At 38.8% G+C, this 19,745-nt stretch overlaps 1 protein-coding gene across 3 annotated transcripts in view; it reads right to left on the bottom strand.

The window, feature by feature from the left end:
• The window catches only part of dpydb (dihydropyrimidine dehydrogenase b), a 161,140-nt gene that overhangs the window by 57,635 nt on the left and 83,760 nt on the right, over positions 1-19,745 (bottom strand). For all 3 annotated transcript variants that reach the window (XM_073876477.1, XM_073876465.1, XM_073876471.1), the window contains 2 exons: positions 9,342-9,506; positions 6,241-6,309 (listed from right to left, as the gene is read on the bottom strand). In XM_073876477.1, coding sequence (XP_073732578.1) covers positions 6,241-6,309; positions 9,342-9,506 — 234 coding nt within the window. The remainder of the gene's footprint in view (positions 1-6,240; positions 6,310-9,341; positions 9,507-19,745) is intronic.

Genomic DNA, 19,745 nt, shown 5'->3' with positions numbered 1-19,745 from the left:
TGACATCATGCAAACCAATTTAGATTTTTTTTCCACATTTAAGGGGAACATTTTCATTACCGCAATGTGTCCGTGATTGGATTTTGGTTCTTTGACATAGAAATATTTATAATTAAAAAAATTAAAAATAAAAAGCTTCAGTGCATGTTATACTATAAACACTTACAGTAAAGAAACGTGGTATTTGGTAATCATTGGTAAATGTAGAGACAATAATAAGGAATATATATGTGTCCAAGACCAATTTTCTCATCCTCCGCAACAAGTTTCAATCATTGTTTAAGCCCTCAAGGAACCAACATTTAAAAAAAATAATTGTTGGAAGGGACATAATTGACTGTGACATTCAAGATGGCTACCATGTAAGCAGTTCTTATTTTTTCACTCCAGATAAAAGTTAAAATTTTGTTTGTCATAGTACCTACACAGCTTTTTAGTTCTCATTACTGAAACATGAGTTTGTAAATGCATATATTTAAGGTAATATCATGTTGCGGTAATGATCATTTTATAACGATAATCTAAAAATTTTAATAATTCTATAGGAAATATTTTTTAAATCTTCTAAAAATAATGTTTATAGTAAGTTCAGACCTTAATCGTATATGTGCAAATAAAATATTAGCTTCTATGGCTTTTTAAAAAATCCAATGATGGACACCTTTGAAGTCTGGATTTTGTGAGAATCACCCTAATATGTATAATTTAGATACAGATATGTACCTTTGAGGTACCAGTATATGTATACTACTCTGGGTTACACTTCATTTTACAGTATCACTGTACATTTAAGTACTGAGTAATGTACCTACTTGGGGTTGGGTTTAGGGTTTGGTTTAACTGCATGTAATTGACATTTCGCTAAGCCTCGCCCTCCTTGGTTACTGTTGCTATGCCTGTCAAGCTTTTGCGCCTGGCAAGTCTATTACAGTATGTATATACCGGTGTCAGACATTCCCAAGGAGATAATTAGTCACTTTTGGTAAACAGGTCAAATATCTGAGAGAGCGAAACAAAAGGGATGGCAGTATGCATTCGAGGGATATATCCACAACATAATATTCAACCGATTAGAGAATAATTTGATCAAAATTGAAGCTAAAGCCTATAACGTTAGGTCTCAGCTACCTCATACGCTGACCATTTAAATGGAAAACACACAAATTGAGTAACAGCTTTGTTCATGCCCAGCAGGGTAAGTGAAAATAATCTAATAATTATAAATCAAACAGTGGAATAAACACAACACATCAGCCTGACCACTTTGCAATGATAACATTCTCTCGCTTTTAGAACTAAGCCCGGGAGAGCCGCAATCGGATTGGGGTACTCAGAGGTAGGCCGTCTTTTAACAAAATGCTAAAATATTTGTTTAATTATTTCCGTCAGCCTCCGTCTTGCCTTTAATCATCTTATTTTATGTTTAAATATATGCATTATGAACAAAGAACCGTCATTATTTGCAAGCAATGATCTGCTGAGTTAGCTAACCAGCGAACATTAGCGTGCTCTTACATTGGAGCAAACGTATGTATGTATTTTTGTTAATCCTGTCGATATTTAGTTGTGAATTCCACACTGCTTGATCCACGTCCAAAATTTCTCCACTTGGGTTTCAGGAAGGGAAAAGAATTCACTACCCTGTACAAACTATATAAAATACCTGGTATCAAATGTACACAATCTGTATTCACAACGCTTCGGCATGTTTCCTTCGCTTGAAAGCTTGTCAGACCCCCCGCACTTAGTTAGGGTGGCTAAACCACGATTGGCCTGTGGCGTTTTTCGGTCGTGGCTTAGCGAAGGGTCAATTACAGGGCTTTTCCTGCATAGAGAATTTGGAAGCGGCCGTCTCCACCAAATTTCATGCAGCCTCTCAATGAATGTCTTTGCCATATGTCTTCATGAAATAAAAACACGGAAATCATTGCACGCTGTGGATTGTCATTTGTAACTGTAGTTGTGACATTATGCCACTGTGGTGTCGCTGTTTCGTTATCAGCACCACAAGGTGTTGATTAAACTTTACAAGAGCAACTGCAATTTAAAGAATTCCTTCCGAGGAGCTATATTAGCTATATTTGTGCAGGTAAATCACTGCAGACTTCATTTCCTGTATGAAATTGTTCGGTGGTTCAACATCGCAATCGCGTTCGCTCTCTCACACAACACACAACATGACCAGTAATAACTCGAAAATGAATGATTCTTTAAAACTGATTAGTTTTAATGAATAGCTGAAATGATTCAGTCACTAAGCGAATCAATCAGAGCTTAGCGAATCAATCAGAGATAAATGAATGAAAAGCAAACAGAGGACATAAAAGAGCTTCTCTCCGTGTTCAATACGACTTATTAGTAAGAGTTAGTGCAAATAATGTGAATTATTGATTAAGTTAATGCTTAGTTAATTATCTACAAAATAATTTAGTTCTGACTGGCATGAGGTGATGCACTCATAATAAAGCATTAACAGAGCAGGTGCTAGTTTGATTCAGTTTAGTAGACTAAAATAGTTAAAAGGAGAAGGGAAATATTAAGGGTTTCATAAAATTATGAAATATTATTATATAACAGTATAATTAGTAGATCAAGCAAAGGATTATGATCTAAACCAGACTTTTTATTATATTAAGCAATGCATGTCAAGAATAGAGGAAAGAATGACAGTATGAGTGACTGTGTACATCAGCTATAACCAAAGACTGCAGAACACTGCAAAGGCACAATTAACAGTAAATATAATGCTTATATTATATTTCATTTGATTTTAAACAACTGTGCTGTTTGTTAACTGTGAACACATTAGCTGCTATGTTTTATTTAATTAAATTAATGTTTTATGAAATACAAACTTAATTTTTCTTAATTTAATTGAAATACATCACTTGTAAAGTGTGTTGTTCAGCCATGGCATGCATGAGAATAGCACCACCTCCACACAATTTCGAGGGGGAAAAATGCATAATTTACTGTTATTACTACATGTAAGACACTGTAAAATAAAGTGTTACCCTAAAATTTAAACTAGTTACAAATATATACTTTTTAAAAGGGTATCGTCCCAGTGACAGCTCATACCTTTTATCTGAGAGAGTAGGGAAGCAATAATACGAAAAGTGCTATCTAAAGTTACTTTAGCTTACAAAGTTTCAGCTTTCTTTAGGGTCACAACCTGTTTAGGGAAAAGATTGTTTTTCAACCCATCAAGTAGTCACAGAAAAGAAATGTTTTAAGATGTTTTTAAGTGTTGTGAGGGATGCGGCTGACCAGACAGAGTTTGAAACATTCCAGCAAGGAATAGTGAAGTTAAATGAATGGCACTGTAATTTTGTGCCCTTTATAAAAAGGGTAGCTTAGCGACTACCAGTGAAATAAATGAGAAAGTTAACAGATAGCTCTTCTTGCACAGCACAACATGCCTGATGTCAAATCCAAACAAGCAGAATTATCAAGTTACCGTGTGCCGCTCTGTAATGTGTATCACGATACAGGCGTGTTGAGGAGGAAGGAGGCTGTCATACTAATACAATAACACAAAATAACTTTCACGATGTTCATTATATACTTCCCACTAAACTCCCTCACAAACGTGTCTTCCTCATTTTTCTCGAAGTTCACGGTCACGCCAACCTCCTCGCTGCACAAGACAAATCTTCTCTTGGGTTTCCTCAATGTAAACGCATGTGTGTGGGTTTGGCGAGCGTACGGTGTGGTATGTGTGTGATGTGAGGGCGTCGATGAGCCAAACTGGAAAGGATGAGAGAGTAGACACCTCAATTAGAGCATCAGCAGCTGAAAGCGCTATAGTGATGGCTGGGTCCTGTCCACATTTACATACTCCTGTCCAAATCAGCGCAGGCTGTTTACATGCATACAAACAGCTATGTCGGGAAATATGAGCGTGCACACATGCACGTCTTCTGTGATTATGGTTGTTTGGTGGTACACTTAAATTTATATTGATTGAACAGTTTGTAGTTGCATGCTGGTCTTTACTTTTTACATTTTCTAAACCAGCCAGTTTTAAAGGGATAGTTCAGCTAAAATAGAAATTATGTAATGAACTTTGTCCTTTGTGTTCCGGTGTTTGCAGAAATGGATTACCGACCAGGCCAAAGCGGCCAGTGCCCAGGGACCCTTGACTATCATATGCCTGAGGGGGCCCTAGGCTCCAAAGATGCGCCATCCAGTTTGGTAGAGCAAAACCCAACATCAATGAAAGCAAATGTTAATTTATATGTTTAATATATGGGTCCCATAGCCTATACATGGTCTGTCAGATAAGGCTCTTCGTCTTTGATGACACCGTGGCACTCCTGTTACTACTGGACAATGTGAATACAGTGTAAATTGCAAAATATGTAACCATAAAATGTAAGCTTTTTTGTGTAGATTGCTGGAATTTAATATGGTCAGAATGATGGAATGTGAGCAGATGATGACCAAGTGTAAACTTGTCGGCTACTACACGGAGAACGAGCAACAGAGCAACGTGGACATGAAAAGGAAGGCTGTTTGTTTCACGCCTATGACAAGCATACACTTTATAAACTTTTACGACTTCTCATTCACAGTTTGTGAGCACAGTTGGTTTCTGTCACCCGAATGGCTGAAATCCAATGATACAGTATCTAATGCAAATTTAATGTAAAAGCCTCTTTCCACAGAACCAATGAGGCTTTACATTATGAATATGGATGCGAGACTGTCACACTGTTGAGATATGCTACGTGTGATAAACAAATGCTTCTTTTTGTGATGTGCCAGAAAAACAACCCTTCACACTAACAGATTTTCAAACATGTAGATGAAATAGAAATCCCCAGAAATAAGATCTTCACAACATTAAATAATTGTTAGAGATTTACTTATTACAGTTTCAGTAAGCCTGATTAATCTGTAAAGTTAAAAGAAGTGTTAAAGGAATAGTTCACTTAAAAAATGAAAATGTAATGTCTTTATTTGTATTTACTCACCCTCAATGTTGTTTCAAACCTGTATGCCATTATTTTATGACACAGCTATTTTCAGAGACAATTTATAGTGATTATGTTAGTAATGCTCCAAAAACATCCATATAACCTCAGCATAAAGTCTACTGAAGTTATAGAGTAGATCTGTGAGATTAACACATTGAAATATAAGGCACACACTCATTATGTTCATTTTCCAGCTACCCTAGAGTTAAATATTTGATTTTTACAGTTTTGGAATCCATTCAGCTGATCTCCAGGTCTGGCGCTACCACTTTTAGCATAGCTTAGCATAATCTATTGAATCTGATTAGACCATTAGCATCACGCTAAAAAATAACCAAAGAATATATTTCAATATTTTTCCTATTTAAAACTTGACTCTTCTGTAGTTACATCACGTACTAAGACCGACGGAAAATTAGGAACTATACTCTCATTCTGGCGTAATAATCAAGGACTTTGCTGCTGTAACATGACTGCAGGAGGCGCAATGATATTGCACAGTGCCAGAAAACAGTTCCCTGCTCTTGAAAGTAACCAAGGGGACTATTTTGGGCAGTGCGTCATATCATGGTGCCTGCTATTGAAAGTTACCAAGGGGACCACAGTATTTTCGGGCAGTGCGTAATATCACTACGCCTCCTGCAGTCATGTTACGGCAGCAAAGTCCTTGATTATTACAGCAGAATGAGAGTATAGTTCCTAGACATATCTGCTTAGAAAAATCACAACTTTTAATTTTTCGTTGGTTTTAGTACACGATGTAACTACAGAAGAGTCAAGTTTTAAAAAGGAAAAATATCGAAACTCTTTAGTTATTTTTTAGCGTGATGCTAATGATCTAATCAGATTCAATAGATTGTGCTAAGCCATGCTAAAAGTGGTAGCGCCATGGCCGGAGATCAGCTGAACGGATTCCAAAACAGTAAAAATCAAATGTTTAACTCTAGGGGAGGTGGAAAATTAGCATATTTTCAAAAAAGTGGAGTGTCACTTTAAAACAAAATTGAATAATTCTAAAATAAAAAAATGATAATTTTTAACAAAATAGCAGCATATGAGTTTGGAACAAAATTATTTAATAATGACAGAATTTTTATTTTTGGGGGGAACTATTCCTTTAAAAACACAAAATTGCTGACACACACACACACACACACACACACACACACACACACACACACACACACACACACACACACACACACACACACACACACACACACACACACACACAAATGCAAAGTGAATGATGACTTACCTCAGCCATCTTTACCAGCTCAGTCCAATCAGCTTTGTTGTACCCAGCCATAATACTGGCAATGATAATCTACACCAAAAGAGAAAAACAGAGACAGAAAGAAAGAGAGAGAGGTAAGAATGGGAGCAAACAAGAACAAGACCTCAAGGGGATTGAGAATGACTGATGAAGTGCGATTTCACCTGATGCGCTCGCACAAAATCCGTCACTTTTTAATTCGTATTTATTTATTTCTTTTTTTAAGCCCGGCACTCAATGGCACCCTGGAAAAGCTATTACCCGCCTTAAACTGTGCTGCTTTATAATTCAGTGCATTTGTAGACGCCCAGTGGCACGCACGTATTATTAAAACAATAAAAACATCACGCTGACGGCATTATTCAGCTCCTTTGTGGCAGGCCAGGATTTAGCTGTATTACTCTCCCTGTATGCGGAGACACTGTAATCGCGCCATAAAGCGGAGAGATATATGCCGCGTGTCTTCTCCTCGCAGAACGGTTTTAAGGGAAACAAATCGACGCGGAGGGCGCAGAGGAACGCTTGGTGGTTGGCGGGCAAAGCATGTGTTGAAGTTTATGAGTCCATCTATTCTGAAGCTGGCTGGAGCCTGGAAGACGTAGCACCCCTCCCAACCTCACTCCACCTCCTCTCACCCCCAGGGAGCTCCGCTCAACCGCACATACTGACTGGCCAAGGCACAGCGATGAGCGTACAGTTAAGGTTTTACTAGTGGTATGAGAATAGGCCTACGGGTTTGTCTATACATAATATAATATCAAGGTGCCTCTTTTATTCTATGTTGCATTTGGAAAAACTTCTGAATAAAGGGAGAGAGAGAGAAACAAAGAAATAAAGAAAGAGATACGGAGAAAGAGAGAAAGGTGAGAGAGACAGAAAAATAAAAGACACAGAGAGAGAGAAGTCTCTAAGAAGCATAGGAATCACCCTGTTATCGCTTTAATAACACTGTGCTAAGGTAACTGAGCCCATCCGCCAACACTGGCAACACTAGCCCTCCTCTAGGGACCCTCATCGCTGTAGAAACTGTCAATCATCCACTGATACGAGGAAATTAAAAAACAGGGAAGAGGGAGGGGTTGCGGTGAACGCAGCATCTTCGTTCTCTAAACATCATGTCTATTCTTCAGTTGCAGGCATCCGCTAACCTCTCACACACGCAAACACGTCTGTGGGGCTGAAATGTGCGAGCTGGTGTAATTTGACATCATTGCGGTGGGTTTGTTATTCATTACGCTTCTCTGAATATATATTCCATCCGGCACTATGTGCCCATCACCCTTGACCACAAAGCAGTCACACGGTGCGATGAGCTCGCCCTGACACACACTTCAGCATTCCCCGGAGTGCGTTCAGCGCAGGAGGCGATGCCCACCATGGATCACGAGAAGCTTACGCGGAGCGCCGGAGGAAAATGGAATTGTAAATAGTAAATGGAGATAATGGCAGCATTGAATAGCCGTGACCTGCCCAAAATCAATGAGCATTCTCAATGAAAGTCTTACTGAACTATTCAGCATGTATATTACATTCATCACACTAGATACATGCGAGGGAAAAATACAGAGAGATGCCGTTTCCAAAATCGTAAAAGCACTTTTGGGAGTACTTCGACTAGCCTGAAAAGTCCGCTCCCCTTCTCACTCTCATAATGGGAGAGGGAGGGTGTTACTGCGCCGAGTCGAAGTACTCCCAAAAGTGCTATTACGCCATAAAATATAGTTCCTCTTTTAAATCCGCTTAGAAAAGCGATACGTTTCATTTTGTACCACCAAACTTGCTCGTATAACTACTCGTCTTAAATAGGAAAAACGTTGATGTGTTTGGTCACTTCTAACTTTATCTCTAAATGGTACCATTGAATGAATGGGGCTAGGCTAAATGCTATCGAAGCGTCGCAGCGCGCTCCAGCGCTTACGTGCACGCACACAGATGATAGAGGGATGTATCAACAGTTCTTAGTTAAGGTAATAACATATTTTAATATTGAAAATGAGTAGACTATTCCTTTAACATAAAAGGGAAGTCAGGGTTATGTGTACTGTTTATATGCGCCAAATGCCTTGTGTTTTTGACGCCTCCTGTGCCATGTGTTTTTGTAGGAGCACTCTGAACGGAAAAGCACCTGACGACATTCACATTTTTTCCATTGTCCAATTGAAAGAGGGGAAAGGGAGTCTCTTTTGTTGTGGTGACAATTTACAGTTGCTTGGAACAACCAGAGACTGCACTCACTTGTTTGTGTACATGTTATTCTCAATCAAGGTCAAAGCAAGCGCCTTTTTTAAGTTTCTGCTAATGACAGTTAACAGCAATAAAGCGCTCACCCATCAATGTTTGATTGACAGGACAGCTGCATCGGTTGTTGCCTAGCAATATAATAAAAATGCACCACACTTTTTGAAGTCAATCAAAAAAGGCAATGCGAAGTACCTTGCGTTTCCAAGCGTTTAAAATGCATTTGGTGTGATCTGCCCCTTAGTTGGAAGGAAGTTATGCAGGCAGCAGACTGTAACCGAGCAAAGGAATGTGATTCAGGACAGTCTGGACAAAACCAGACAGCCGCACATCTGTGTGAAGGAGGTTAGTAGGAAAAATGATTTTGCGCATCATAATTACACCCTGTAATCCAAAATTAATCTCACCCTTGAGCGAAGCAGGCAGACAACAAAACTTGAGGAAGTTATTTTGTGCTCAAACGGGCTGTCTCATTGCAAATGATTAGAGAGAAAAGAGATGGCTGATTGCAATGAAAAGAACACTACAAAAAGCTATTGTCATCTGCCTGCGGAGCGACTGTGAGGGAACAGCGGAAAAGAATGAAGACCTCGGAAAATCTTCTATTAGAGAGATTCTATTACGCAATTACTCATGAAGCAGTTAACATGCACCAAGCAAAAGCGACTGGAATTACTGAGGGACAGAAACCAGGAAAAAAGACGGCACCTCTATTACAAAGAATTATGGCTGTTGATAAAACACTGACAGGCTTTCCCATGCACAAAAAAGTGAAAAACAAAAAAGTAATGAATCACATTATAAGAAAACTTCTTCAAGAAGAAAAGAAATCGAAGTGAACTTACATTTTTGGGGAAGTCGGCTTTGAGTTCAACCATGCTTTTGCACCAGTAGGCGGCTGTTTTCTCGCTAATTAGCTCGATGTTCAGGAAGGAGCCCTGGCCGGGGCCGAAAACGTGACCTGAGGTGGTCCCACGCACAATTCTCGGTGACACGTTGGTCACCAAATCCTGCAGGAGAGAGATTTTTGTCACTTAAAAATAAGCTGCAATTAAGGTAGAACACGCAGACCACTTTCAGGGAGCTGAATATAAAATGTGAAGAAATTAAAGGTTAGTATAGGAAAAAATTGTTGCGCTCTCAATTAACTATATATTTCTTCAGGTGCGTAGAACCAAAAAGGGTATGTAGAATGAGTTAGAAAAATGTCTGACCGCTCAGGTTTCGCTGTTTTTAAGTCACATTTTTGCACTATGCACTTTAATAAATAAATGTTGTACTTTCTAGACCTTTTGAGTCTTCCTGGATTCAGTGTGCGGTCAGCCATTTTTCTAACTCATTCAAGAAATTAAAGGTTCCCATGAAAAATCTTTATATGTCAAATACTACAAATGTGTTCATGATAGAACTATCAATCAAATATATTTTATAACATTTTTATAATAAAAAGAAAAACATGATAAATCATTTGGTACACATCATGGCCCATTAGTAAGAGCAATTAATTTGATTAAACATCATGTTTTAAGTAGGTGCCACACAATTAAAAATATTAAGATAAACTAAGTGCACCCAGTTACCTTTTTAAAAAGGAGGAAGAAAACACACATTTTATTAAGATGATACATCCAAAAGTGGTTTGTAAAGAAGCTGGAGGATCTTCCCATCATGAATAACTACCGTATGTGATAAGCTTCCAAATCTGCCGGTGAATTTACTGCTTGTGGTTATGTATACGATTTTTTAACATCTGCCTTTAAACCTAATGCTGCGGTAGAGGCGTCAAGCGCAAGTAATTTTAATGTTAAGGTCTCGCGGCGCGAATGAGGCACGGTAGAATTAAGCGTTGTCGCGGGAAAAGCGTGAGTTGAAAAATCTGAACTTTGCACTGAAAAAAATTATTCATTGAATTTAATCATTTTTTTTAAGGTAAGTGGTTGCAATCAATTTATTTAAGCTACATTTAAACAAAAGTTTTATATTTTATTTTACTTTACTAATCTTTTTTGTTTAAATATAGCTTAAATAAATTGATTGCAACCACTTACCTTAAAAAAATTGAGTAAATTCAATGAATAATTTTTTTCAGTGTGGCGGAAAAACGCGCCAAATTTTTCCGTAAATGTCTCAATGAGTAAAATTTCACGCACGAATGAAGCGAGTGAATTCAACATGTTCAAGGAGGTCTTGCGGCGAGAATGAGGCGTTTAGCGTGGCAGAATTGAGTGTTGCCGCGGGAAACGCACGAGTTGAAAAGTCTGAACTTTGGCGGAAAAACGCGCCACGTTAACCAATCAGGAGATTGCTCTAGTAATGATGTGATTACAGGAAGCAAGCGGAGTCACAGAAGCCCCTCCCATGACGCGAAATTTCTGCGTGTATGTCTCGATGAGTAGAATTTCACGCTCGGCTTTCACGTACAAATGAAGCGAGTGCATTCAAAATGTTCAAAGAGGTCTCGCGGTGAGAATGACGCGTTTAGTGCGGCAGAATTTAGTGTTGCCGTGGGAAACGCGCGAGTTGAAAAGTCTGAACTTTGGCGGAAAAACGTGCCACGTTAACCAATCAGGAGATTGCTTTAGTAGTGATGTGATTACAGGAAGCGAGCAGAGTCGCAGAAGCCCCTCCCATGACGCGAAATTTCTGCGTGAATGTCTCGATGAGTAGAATTTCACGCTCGGCTTTCACGTACGAATGAAGCGAGTACACTCAAATGTTCAAGCGTCCAACTATGCGTGGTAGACACAAATTTGACGCCTTACACGCGTCTGGTGTGAACCCAAAGTAACAAAAGCACTGTATGCACAAGGTGGTGCCCAGCAATAGGGTTTGATGTCAAGTTGAAATTATCTACTAAAGTAAAAAAGGAAGTGGTTCTTACAAGCAGGCACTTGCAGAGGGGGTGCCCTTTTCACAAACGGACCAAGAGGGCCTCCCCCATATCACAAATGAGCTGAACGCGATCAGAAAATTTCGAGCACCTGCCCCTCCAAAAGGCTCTGCACAGTACGGCTTACAAGTATTTGAAACGTGACGCAACAAGAAAATAAACATAAAATCCGACCGAAATTATGACACTGAGGTTACTATGCCAGGCTGCCATACACACTTATCCACCTACTACGTGTACGCTTTGAAAGCAAGTATGGTATTTTGGGTAATATGTGTGAAGGATATCCAGCAGTAAGTAAATAATCCATGCACTAACATGCGTTAAACTGTCAAACATTAGTCTGGATTGAATTCACACACTCCTCTAGTCAGAGAAGAGGTCAACGGTAAGCAGTAGCTGCGTGTGTGGTTCTCTGCAAACTGGGGAGGGGGGTTATCGCACCTGTACAGCCCAGTAATCCTTCTTTTAAAGCCAGCTTCTCTCTTAAAAAGAAACACATATGATAAGAAAGCAATCAAATATCATGCGCTGTACTCGAGCTTCTCTGATAGGCTGGCCTTGAGGCATTTTCATGGTAATTACGCATAGTTGAAGCCCTAACACCCCGCCCACTGCATCACTGTAATTCTCTTCAGAGGAAATCTCTGGTTGAGTATTTTAAGTTTTTCACTACAACAGTCCACAACGTTTATTTTTAACTGATACAATAAAGGCATTCGGCCACAATTGCTTAAGCCATCATTATGTTGACATACAGTTAACTGTGAGGAAGCGCAGAGAAACTCAACCTGAACGTTTTCTTTGAGTTAACGCTGGCATGTGCTTCAGATTAAGCAGACTTGAGATCGCAAAACAATTACACCTTACAAAATCGTTGGCTGGGGGTTATGTAAGTCAATTCTTGGAAGTACAATGTTGGAGAGTATACAGGGCTGCTGCTTGCAGATTAGATATACAGCAAACCTATTTACCAGGATGTGACGTGGTAAACACGTAAATGGCTTACAGTAGATTGTAATGATGCTGACAATTGCTTTTCCATGTAGTAGCATAGATAGCTCCACTCTCTTGCTTTTAGATCGTAATGCGAATGGGCAAATAAAGTTTTAAAATGAATCTTCATTCTTTACCTTTGTGTTCCTGCAGAGCAGGCCTTCAAAATCGATCCACTGAGGCAGCCTGGATGTTCCAGGATTTTTACAAAACCATCAAATGAATTCTGCTTCTTTTGAGCAAGTGCACAGCTTCAATGCGTTTCAAAACTTTTCAGGTGTCATGGCCACTAAATTGCATTTATTTATACGAACCACTTGCCCTTTAAATTAGCAAAGATTCTTTCACGAGTCTGTTTTTTGTTCTTTAAAATGACTGTGACCTGTCCTTGTGTAACTTTTAAATATTGCTGTGTGCCTCTGGATTCAATGGAACTTCATCAAAAGCTCCAATTACAACACCACACTTATGTTTTCCACATTCACAGATTATATAATACTCACTCTCTCTTCTTACATACAGAATAAGCCATATCTTATATATTGTGTATGCAAAAATCTTACAGAAAGAATCATTGCATTCATTATGATTCATCCACTACCAGAAAACCACATGAGTTGCCATGCATATGAATGTGTATGTGTAAGAATGGAGGTAGTGGGTATCCGAGCGTCACAGATGGCTTTTCACAGATCACTAATGAAAAGATAAAGACTCAATCCTTGAGTCTTGTTCACGTTTCAGAGCAGATTTCAATGGCGTGACTGAGGCGAAAAAGACACAATGAGGAGTATATACACAACAGAGAAAAAGATCTTAGCTATCGAAAAAACAATCTAACAAAAAGGTAAATGCTTAGTTGAAGTATTTCTCCAAGGCCTATAAAAGCAGCATTCACCAGAGCAAAGCAATGTTACGATTTTGTTGTAGCCTCTTATAAAACTGACTTCTTTTAAGCAATAAAACGCTAAATCTTTGTGCTTTGAATTTATTTTTACAATTAAACATGCACTTACAACTTTCTTTTCTCTTTATTTCTCTTTGAACGACGAGGCGCTCATTTTCATCTGTTAATAAGTCAGGCTGTTGAGCGCTAAAGCCGAAAGGAGATGTCTTAATACGAAGGTCTCATAAAGGTGATTGAACGTGATTCACGGCTTATAAAAATATCTTTGCAACGAGAAAGGAATGAAAAGTTTGGTTTAAAACTCCCACGCTCAATGTACACTGATTAAAAAGTCACTACAAAGCCTTCTTTTCTGTCATCAAACTCAAACTTCCCACACACGACACCTGCATTTGGCAACTACTTTATAAAACTGCTACATATTAACATCCCCACACAGGTTTAACTAGCGCGCCAAACTTTTCTTGCATAAACGAGTCACGTAATGTTTGGTAATACTCTTTAACCTTCATGTTCTGTTGTGGTCATATTAATAGATCAAATCTTATCTTAGCCTTAAGCGAACAGAGTATTCAAATTTCAACTTGAGCAGCCTTTTGAAGATCCTCAAGCCAAAGGTTGTATTGCTTATATATCCTCAGACCCCAGATACAGAAATAAGAAGTAATGCATATTGAAAACATACAAGCCTATTGGGTTTGATTAGGAACCTAAAAGTAGGGCATTGAACCAGATTTCCCCCCAATTGGTTTGTTCCGAACAGAAACAGTACTTTAACGTTTCCGGTTTTCGGTTCAACCTTAACATTGAAGTTCCCGAACCGGTTAGAACAAAAAAATTAAGTTCCCGAATTGGTTAATAACGTTCCATGTCAGCTGTGGGACATACAAATAAGTAGGCTGATCATTAGGACATTAAACTTAAATTATTAGTCTACAAAATTTTCCTTAAGTCTCTATCTTGTCATCAAACATTAATAAAGGCTACATTATGTAAGTGGCACAACTGTAATTCTGACATGCCTACATTTGTTGAGTGCACTTAAACACGCACACACACAAAGACAGAGGACGAATTCCCAATGGCACTTCAGGAAGAAGATGCAGCATAAACAGTCAAATTATGTTGTTTTTCAGTGCTTTATTCACCAAATGTATTTACTACAGTATGAGACACAGTAGCGCAACTATCTCTCAAGTTTATACATCAAGAGTTCTGATCTTTGAAGGGCATAGGGATAATCACGTTTGATTGGAGTTGGACTGGACACATTCAACCGCATGTGCGTCTGTGCATACAGAAAATTGCTCACTTTAGCGCCTTTTTGTGGTTAAATTGTTTAAAATCACTTAAGTGTTAACATTTGCAAGCCTTTGAAACATGTGCAAATGATCAACTTTCAAATTTGCGTATTAATCCGAGGATCGCAAGCAAGCCGAACTGTGGATCGTGATCTGTACGGATCACGGATCAACTGCGGTCCGTTACACCACTAATTAGTAAGCAAACATCTTAAAATACTTGGTAACCTACAATATTTACCTCTTATGATTGAGCATTAGAGACTTGGGCTTGAGTAGGCTACTTGCTGATGGCAAGCTTCTCATTTCTCCGATGAGTCGACGATGACCGGAAGTGAACTTCACCGAGTATTGTACAAAAATCTTGTTGAAAAACAAAAAAAATAACGGTATTAACCGGTTTCCGGAACAGATATTTTTAAAAGTTTCTGGTTTCGTTTCTGTTCCTTTCAAAACATCAAAAGTTTCTGGTTTTCGTTTTCGTTCCGTGAACCGGTTCAAAGCCTTGCCTTAAAGTAACTACGAGTAACCAGTAAAGTCAATCTCAACAGAACTGTGCTATTAACAATTTTTTTTTGCATCTTTAATCCTATTCAGCGTTGTGTTTTGTTGTACTTGCATATGAAATAGGTTAGGCTGAGGAAGCTAAGGGTTTCAGAGCTAAGGGCTGGCTATACTACAGCATGCCTGGGGCGATAGTGAATTAAGAAACACACTCAAGGACGCAACAACAATACACAGAAGAGGATGGTGCTTATTGATATACATGCACTGAGATTTGAAACTATGGGTGCTTTTTCACCTTGGTAAAGGCTACTGATTTGTCATATAAGATTTTCTTTTTGTGAAAAGATCAAAACATACTGCAAATGAGTGTCTGTCCATATCCACAGTAAAGAAAAAGAGGTGACGGGACATAACAGAGTCACCCACATAAGGTGTTAGACCTTCACATGCCAGAAACCGCATCTGGTGAGAATATAATAAATAAAATACAATCAATAAAAATTGCTTTTGGTTTAAAGAAACAGATCAGTTGGAATTATCTATTTTTTACCCTCATTTTGTTTCAAACATGCATGGCTTTTTCAATGTCAAACACAAAATGAGATATTGTTGAGCATGTGCTATACTTGCTTTCTCTTTGAAATTACAATGTAGTCGCATCAAAGGCTAAAAAAAAATAAATATATATTAAATATTAAAATATGTAAACAAACTAAAGGCACTATTGATAACAAACACCACTGAAAAATTAAGTAAAAAAAGTAAACAATAATAGGTTTTATATTTGTGGATGAACTATCGCTTTAAATATTTCCATGTTGCTTAGCCAGATGTAGGATGTCAGATCTTTAAGCCTACACAAAGAAACCCTCACAGCTTACAAAATGTACATTACAATCCATTGCAAACAGTACAGTATATGCTAATAACAGCACAGTGTGACTAAACATGCCAAGACATATGAATAAAACATCAGAATCATTCATATTCATAGAAACGTCTGAATGTAAAGCCATCCAAATTCACCTCTCTCCCCCTCTTTATGTACCCTTTTTTCTCTATAGTTGTGTACTCAAGGTACCTGGATCAGTGCGGGAAAGTTACACCCACACCACGTCTCCCTGCTGAGATACGTGCACATAACAAATTGGCATTAATTGCGGGACAGCAGTCGTCTGTCCCCAGCCACCATTGATTTCCTGCCGTCTCAGGCTGGCCCACATGGGCGTGAGGGACTGAGTAGGCTGCCTGTTTTTTTTTTGAAGGCCTTAGTTAGAAAGAGACACAAATTTTACCTAACTAAACCACAATGAAAGTGAAACAAAGCTTTGACCTCTCCGATGAGATTACAGCCTGCAACCTTCATCTATCCTTGCATATTTATACCCATATTTGGATGGGTTATTGAAGTGAATAACACAAAGCAAATGCTGTATTTTAATGTAAATTTAATTGAATGAATAATACTGGATCCCACAACAAATCCTCCTGGACTTTCTGTAGGACTTTCTTGGCTCCTACAATGCCACATTTCACCTCTGAATAGCTTTGGAGGCGCTATCCCATAAGGCCATGGGAGCTAACGGATTAAAAAGCAAACAAAACAAAAACATAACTTGTATACCTGCAAAAACAGATTTAATAAGCAGTCAAAATGTTAACAAAATTACAACATACAATGAAAGTACAGGAATTAAATCGCAGCCTATGAAAGTCAAGGCATCCACCTGTTTCTTGACGTAAATGTGGGCGCCGCCATCATTGAGCTTTATGGTTTATGACTTCCGGTGAGCCACTAAAGCTAATGGTAGTCTATTGCGAAAAACACAAGTGTGCTGTTTTGACTGGCTGTTTAATGTTTATTATGAAATCCAAGAAGATGACATAATTTGTGCAGTTAGGGGTTGCCATAATAGCTAATACAAATGCAGTAAATCTCTACAAAACATTTGTTTTAACCACAATCCATGCACAAGAACTGTGTATGTGGCGCACATGCACTCATGATCTGTATTTACAAATCCATCCAGTAAAACCTTTCATTGAAACAACCAAAAACAATACTACAATAATTGTTTAAAAACAAAGCAATATTATGCTAATAAAAATATGCTGATTGAGCTGATTTATTTATTCTGCTTATATATATTATTACAAAAATGCAATTACAGTACAGAATATATACGACATAATCTGCTTAGTTAATGTTTATAATAGTTCGTAATGTGTTTGCGCGTACTTTTGTTATGTTTTAAATGAAAAAGGAAATACTTTAAAAAGTAAGCAAATAATTTCATAAGCTCATGTCTCCACCTAACGTTCGTGCGTAAGAAGCGATGAAATAATATTTTCATGAAACGAAAACAATGCTCAATACATGTAGTAGTTTAATATGTTTATTATGGTTTGTCCAAATAACTTACAATGTGTTGAATTAGAAAGATACAGCTGACTGTGTTGGACTGTGTGAAGCTTGACGTGTCGCCATAAACAAGTCAATTAAAAATTGCCGTTTAAAAAAACCTCACACCAGAGGGACAGTTTTAAACCATCCCATGAAAAGTAAAAAACACAAAGTCTTGGTAAATTCCATACAAACACTCGACTGACTTTTCCATTGTAAAGATACTTGTATGTCTCTGTGCTTTTATATTTGCGTATTGAAGACCCGTCACCTCCGATCAACAACATGAAATGATTGAATATATCTTCATATATCAAGCCACTTCTTAATTTCATCCTCACACTGGTTCATACATGGCAGGTGTAGTTAATATTAACTGTTAAAATCATGTTTTATGCGTGCTCCCACTACACTGTTTTCTACCGGCTGGCTATTGAACCGGAAGTCTCGGACCGGAAAGGAAATACGTCACATCACTTACTTCCGCGTTTGAGAAAAAGGTGGATATTAAATCAAATCAACCTCCAAAATTATATTAAACCTTGACACTGTTATTTAAATTAAAAGCTTTTCAGACAAGCACTTCTCATATTGAGTTAAACTTTTATGAGACCTTACATGAAAATATCTGCCAATCACAAAACAGATCTGTCAGTCAAACCCAAACAGCCCTAAGAGCGAACAGGAAAGGACACAGCGCTTGCACCCACCCTTATAATCGCTAACGTAATTGGATAAAGCGCTACCCAATTACAGGCCAATTAGGAGATGTGGATCTCATCTACTCAGCCATCCTAGTTTTTTACAGTAGATATTAAGTCTCATAGCCTGGAGTGGTGTGTTTCAAAGCTTAGGTGTGATAAGCTCCTGTCTGAGCTATGGCAATGATTGAATATGTTTTAAACAGCAGGGGATGGGCTTATTTCTCATGCAGGAAGCGAGCGAGTTCTGTCTCCGCACACCAGTCCAGATCCATAACCAACCGGCTAAATCAGTGGAGGGGAAAGTGGGCATAGCTGGGGAGCTTTGTCAGGAGCCACCCAGACAATGTTATGATGAATGTGTCAGTAGAAAGGAAATGTATTTCCCGCACTCGAAAATCCGGCTCACCCCCTTTCTCGCTAACTTTAAAATTCATCATGACTCTGCAGGGGCATAATGAACTCCATCAAAAATCAGCCGGCATTAACATCGTCTCCAACCAGCTGATCTGACGGCTCAGGTTCTGCTCGTGCGAGCTCAAGAACATGAGTAACAGGCAATCAACCTCGCATAAAAGAACAATAGCAGCCATCAGTCATTCTCATGTACAATTAACGCGGCTCTGACTGAGCGATGGCCCCTCAGCCCTCTGGCGCTCTGACTGGCAGATGTGACACTTTCAAGCTACCTACATGCAGAACGGCGGCACAAAGGTGCGGCGCGACACTGCGCACCGCGAGGAGACTCTCACACAGAGATGTCTTAAAAGGCTAATTGGGTCTGACAGTTCTGATCCATCAGGAATCCCAGAATCCAACAGCTCTACAAGTGTTGCTCAGGGGGGAATGAATCTAGTTTACTGACAGCACTGTTTATTTGCACACACTATTTGAGTTGTTTTAGCACACTAAAGGTATCAGATATATACCCTGATCTCCATTATTTGATGATTTACCTTTACAAAAATGTAAATAAGCATTCCTTAAATTCAAATTCCAATCATTAGCCTGTGTAATGAGTTTTGTGAAAAAGGTGCAGTCTACAAATGAAACATAAAAAGCGTTCCTGTGACTTGAATGCACTGCAAGTCGCTTAGGAAAAAGCACCTGTTTAAATGCATAACTTAAAACAAGGGTTTGTGGTTATGCATCTTAAAAAAGGGCCATGTGAGATACTCGTACAGATCTGAGGATCACCCAGACCTTCGGATTATGTCGAACAAGAGAGAAGTGTCATTAAAAAGCCAGCCCGTGTTAACCGGGGCCCCGTTCCAAATCACTGTAGTGCCAATTCCCTGGGGACTCGCATTTTGAGACAGAAGGGGAAAATAAAACATTTACATATGCAATGCATCTCATCAATTATAATTAATGAAAGTGCCGCCTGCCTGCTCAATGCCCCTGTTAGCGCTAGGTAAATTAACCATTCCACGCACATACGCCAGCGACTATTTTTATATCCAGATATCCAGTCTGACATTCGCAGGGCTTTCTGAAAGCAATCGATGCTGCATGGCCTCGGCGGAGGCCCCATCTTAGTGCG

This window comes from Misgurnus anguillicaudatus, chromosome 2, assembly GCF_027580225.2.
Source record: "Misgurnus anguillicaudatus chromosome 2, ASM2758022v2, whole genome shotgun sequence".
Classification (NCBI taxonomy): domain Eukaryota; kingdom Metazoa; phylum Chordata; class Actinopteri; order Cypriniformes; family Cobitidae; genus Misgurnus; species Misgurnus anguillicaudatus.
This window is presented reverse-complemented; position numbering and strand designations above follow the sequence as displayed.